Source organism: Limulus polyphemus, unplaced genomic scaffold (assembly GCF_000517525.1).
Source record: "Limulus polyphemus unplaced genomic scaffold, Limulus_polyphemus-2.1.2 Scaffold4068, whole genome shotgun sequence".
Taxonomy (NCBI): Eukaryota; Metazoa; Arthropoda; class Merostomata; order Xiphosura; family Limulidae; genus Limulus; species Limulus polyphemus.
This window is the reverse complement of record NW_013669678.1, coordinates 104,288-108,463: the sequence shown is the minus strand read 5'-3', so window position 1 is coordinate 108,463 and position 4,176 is coordinate 104,288. Positions and strand designations below refer to the sequence as shown.

General features: G+C 32.7%; 1 protein-coding gene across 1 annotated transcript in view; it reads right to left on the bottom strand.

The window, feature by feature from the left end:
• Positions 1–844: 844 nt before the first annotated feature.
• The window catches only part of LOC106470534, a gene marked incomplete at its 3' end in the record, with an annotated part of 60,530 nt that continues 57,198 nt past the window's right edge, over positions 845–4,176 (bottom strand). Inside the window, exons 16-19 of the mRNA XM_013931093.2 lie at positions 3,410–3,478; positions 2,067–2,093; positions 1,165–1,195; positions 845–931 (exon numbers count right to left, since the gene is read on the bottom strand). Coding sequence (XP_013786547.1) covers positions 845–931; positions 1,165–1,195; positions 2,067–2,093; positions 3,410–3,478 — 214 coding nt within the window. The remainder of the gene's footprint in view (positions 932–1,164; positions 1,196–2,066; positions 2,094–3,409; positions 3,479–4,176) is intronic.

Below are 4,176 nucleotides of genomic sequence, written 5' to 3'. Positions count from 1 at the left end.
TTCAGGACGAACAATACTAAGGAAAGGGTAGTGTTATGATAGCGGAAGTCGCACGACGCTGGGAACAAGCGCTGGAGTTCTAGAAAGATCGAGCAACCTGTCGAACATTTGCGTTTGCTAGATACGCCCTCTATTTTGTATATATATAAGACCGGCGAGAAGTGACGATATAGATAGATAGAGATAGATAAATGCAGACAGACAGAGATGGACAATTGAGTCAAGCGCAGTAGTAAGTAAAGTGCGTGAATCGTTCGTTGTGAATTATAGCGTGTGTTTAAGTTAAAGCGATTGTGGAAATTAAGTGTATTGCAAAGCTGTATTGAAAAAGAATAAACTAGTTTTATTTAAGAAAAGACTTGTATCGCTGAAGTTTCTGGGAAAGAATTTCTACGGAAAATTAACAAACGAACAGAGACGTAACATTAAGTTTAAAGTGACTGTGGAAATTCTGTGTATTACAAAGTTGTATCGAGAAAGAATAAGCTAGTTTTAATTAAGAAAGGACTTATATCGGTGAAGTTTCTGGGAAAGAATTTCTACAGAAAATTAACAAACGAACAGAGACGTAACATTAAGTTTAAAGTGACTGTGGAAATTCTGTGTATTTCAAAGTTGTATCGAGAAAGAATAAACTAGTTTTAATTATGAAAGGACTTGTATCGCTGAAGTTCCTCGGAAAGAATTTGTACCGGAAATTAACAAACGAACAGAGACGTAACAATATTAATATCTGGTTGGTCCTTAGTCCTTTTTTCTTTAAATAAACCATAGATTATTCAGGTAATAAAACTCTTGTCACGAGTGGTCTGTTATACTGTATGTAGGTTAAGACGTATTTTACTTATAGTTAAATAACAAAAAACGTAACGCAATTTTATTACCCCTTCAGAAACCGCCCTCTGTACACACTGATATCTGGTTGGTTGTTCTGTGGGAAGAAACAGGCACACATCATTAAGGTTTATATAAGTTGTATACTATTATTGTGGACATAAAACAATATTGAAAATGTAAACACAAGTAAAGACGATTTTATTACATTATTACAATCAAAAACGACTCTTTACGTTACTGTACATCAAACGTATAATATTAATAAATAACTAATACAAATCATAGCACTACAGGGAAACAAAAATTACTAAAAGAGAATGTACTTACCACAGAAAAACTCTTTAACTGCCTGAGGTGTCTATTAGAAAAACAACGACAATATTTGGTTGTTGTATAATTCATACGTATCACCTTGAACATTCATTATAACACCATGTAACCTTTTATCATAAACACTGAAATATGCAAATCCTACATATATTAGGGATAAGAAATGTGTATATCATTCTATTATAAAATAATATCTATATTAAAAGCAAAATTTATAAAATTTCGTATAATTTTTCTTTACGTCTGATTCTAAACTAAATACTCCTTTAACGAGGATTTATAGAATCTTTTCTCGCCATGTTACGTTGTGATAATATTTTACTGTCTTTTCCAGAAGGAAACCCAGCTTAAACAGTACAATGTTGACAAGAAATAAGAGAGCATAAAATGGCATTGAAAAATAATAGTATTCAACTAGCAAAGACCCACAAAACATTTGCGGTCAGGTTAGTATATTTATTACAACAGTACTTCTTTAAATACAGGATTTCTTGAATGATACCAGAGAATTGTAATCGCAGACACCGAAATTATAAATCCACTTTTCTTAGGCCTAACATTAGTTAAGCCTTTATTAAGTACGGCTTATATTCGATAAAGAGGTAAATTAACACTGTAACTTGTATACGTTTTTTCCTTTAGTTTCGTTAGGGCTAAACATTACCATACTGAATACTATCAATAAATAAACATAATGTTGTTCTACGACCTAACGTTAGAATTTTAAAAACTTTGATAAGCTTTTAGTATGTTGTTGTACAAAATGTCTACTAAGATATATTTACATCCGCCTTTTGTTTACATCCGTCGTTGAATACGTGTGCATTTTCATGACAGACAAAAACTGAGTATTTTTATTAAAGATGTATAATTTATACAGTACGATGAAATCTGCTTACCACACTTTGACCCGGATTTGTGCATTCCTAAGAGTGAAAAAGAAAAATATGTCAGAACTAATTTTTATTGTAAGAATAAATTGTATGACATGGTTAATTATTTACATTTGTTCTTAAGTCTAAGCCAGAAGAATATGTAATACTGTAACTTCAAAAGCAGAATTATTTAAGAAAGTTTGAATACCTCTTTTAATAATTCCTTCATCCAATTACCTACAACTTATTATTCTAATATATGAAACCCTATTGTTTAATACAAGAAAACTGGTAACAGTAATTTGAAAATAGGCTTAGGCTCCAAAACATAAACAATGTTTCTAACGGTCAGGTCAGAAGTGATTCTTAGAAAGTTTAGCAGTCAGGTAAGAAGTGATTCTAACAACGTTTAACAGTCAATTCAGAAGTCATTCTTAGAATGTTTAACAGTCAAAAATACGAAAAAAAAACACCTACTTTGGGAATCCCAGTGTAAAGTTTCAAACGCTTAATGAACCAGAAGAGAGCAAATCCAAAATGGTAGTCGAGGTAACCATGGATGTTTTCGAAGGGTGTACCTTTCTTCTTCAGAGCCCAGTTGAGAACGCCCTTGAAGAAGAAAGGCACCCCTTTCGAAAGCGCTTGGGTTATAGGGTTTTTATAATTTTGTATCAACACTTATTGAACTTACGCGTTTTTCTGATATCATAGAGAAACTGAACTCTGGTTTACAGAAGCTGCAAGAAGCAACCGCTTGTATTTCCAGAAGCTGCAAGAAGCAACTGATTTTATTTCCAGAAGCTGCAAGAAGCAACTGATTGTATTTCCAGAAGCTGCAAGAAGCAACTGATTGTATTTCCAGAAGCTGCAAGAAGCAACTGATTGTAAATTTCTCTTGAAGTAGTACTTAATCAAGGATGTTTTTGAAAAACTAAATAAATGAAAAGACAAAGATTCAGTTTGTGTGTTAGTAAACGCTCCCGAAGAAGCTGTAAAGCGAAAGGTTGAGTGTCTAATTAAATAAAAACAAGATTTTGGTGTTATAAGATCGTTTATTTTTAGTATTAATACATCTTCTATACGCCAACATGCACTACAAAAATGAAATAATTACTTAATGAAAAGGTTGTGTTCAAATATATCTCGTTTCTACTTCTGTTATTCGTTATTAGATTTAACAAAGGGTCATTCAACGAAACAACATAGTGTTTGATGATTTATAACTTTCATATGACCAGTTTCTTGTGTCACCTATACAAGTTAATGTTGTAGTTTTATGTGCTAAGGCTTAAGACCTTGATCAGTACTATGCCAAGGTTAGAAGTCCAAACAGCTAAGTGTTATGATGAAATGCAAAGTATCCTCACCATTAGATAATCAGGAGGTCCTTTTTCAGTCCGAGAGACTTGGCTGTTTTCTGCCACACAGAAGGCCCACTATAGGTAGAAAATTGATAAAAAGTTCAATGTCTTTAAACATTTTGTTTTGATTTAAATCTCACCATTCCTTAAGACTCTGTAATGGCGCCCTCTAGATGATATTTATTAATACACTAGGTTTATCCGACATGTTAAAAAATGACAGGTTTTAGTTTTGTAAAAAACAAAAAAAAGCCCCCCCCCCGTTCCATCAGCGAGCTTTGTTCACCAAACATCCCCTTTGATAATAAAATAAAAAGAATCCCGCATTGAGAAAATAAAAACAGTTTTCAAGTACACTTACAAAACATCTATAAGAATATGCAACTTAATTAAAAATGACTCATAATGTGAGCGTTACACACAATTAAATTGACAAATTGTTTTTATACATATTACACCAGTTATCCAGAGTAGTAATAAACAACTCTAGACAGTAAGAGTTCAAGGTCTCACTAACATAATCTTATAACCCAAATCTTGACCCTTATCGTCCAAGCAGAAATTGTAGAAGTAGACTTGATTTATCTACTTCATGAAGTTGTCTTATTCAAGTGGCTCTGAGGTAAGTGAAAGAATTCACCGTAAGCTGATGGGACCTATGTAGTTAAGTTAATTTTTGTCCCTGTAAACTGATCTAATCTATACAGTTGACCCCGTAAGCTGATGGGACTTATGTAGTTAAGTTAATTTTTGTCCCTGTAAACTGATCTAAT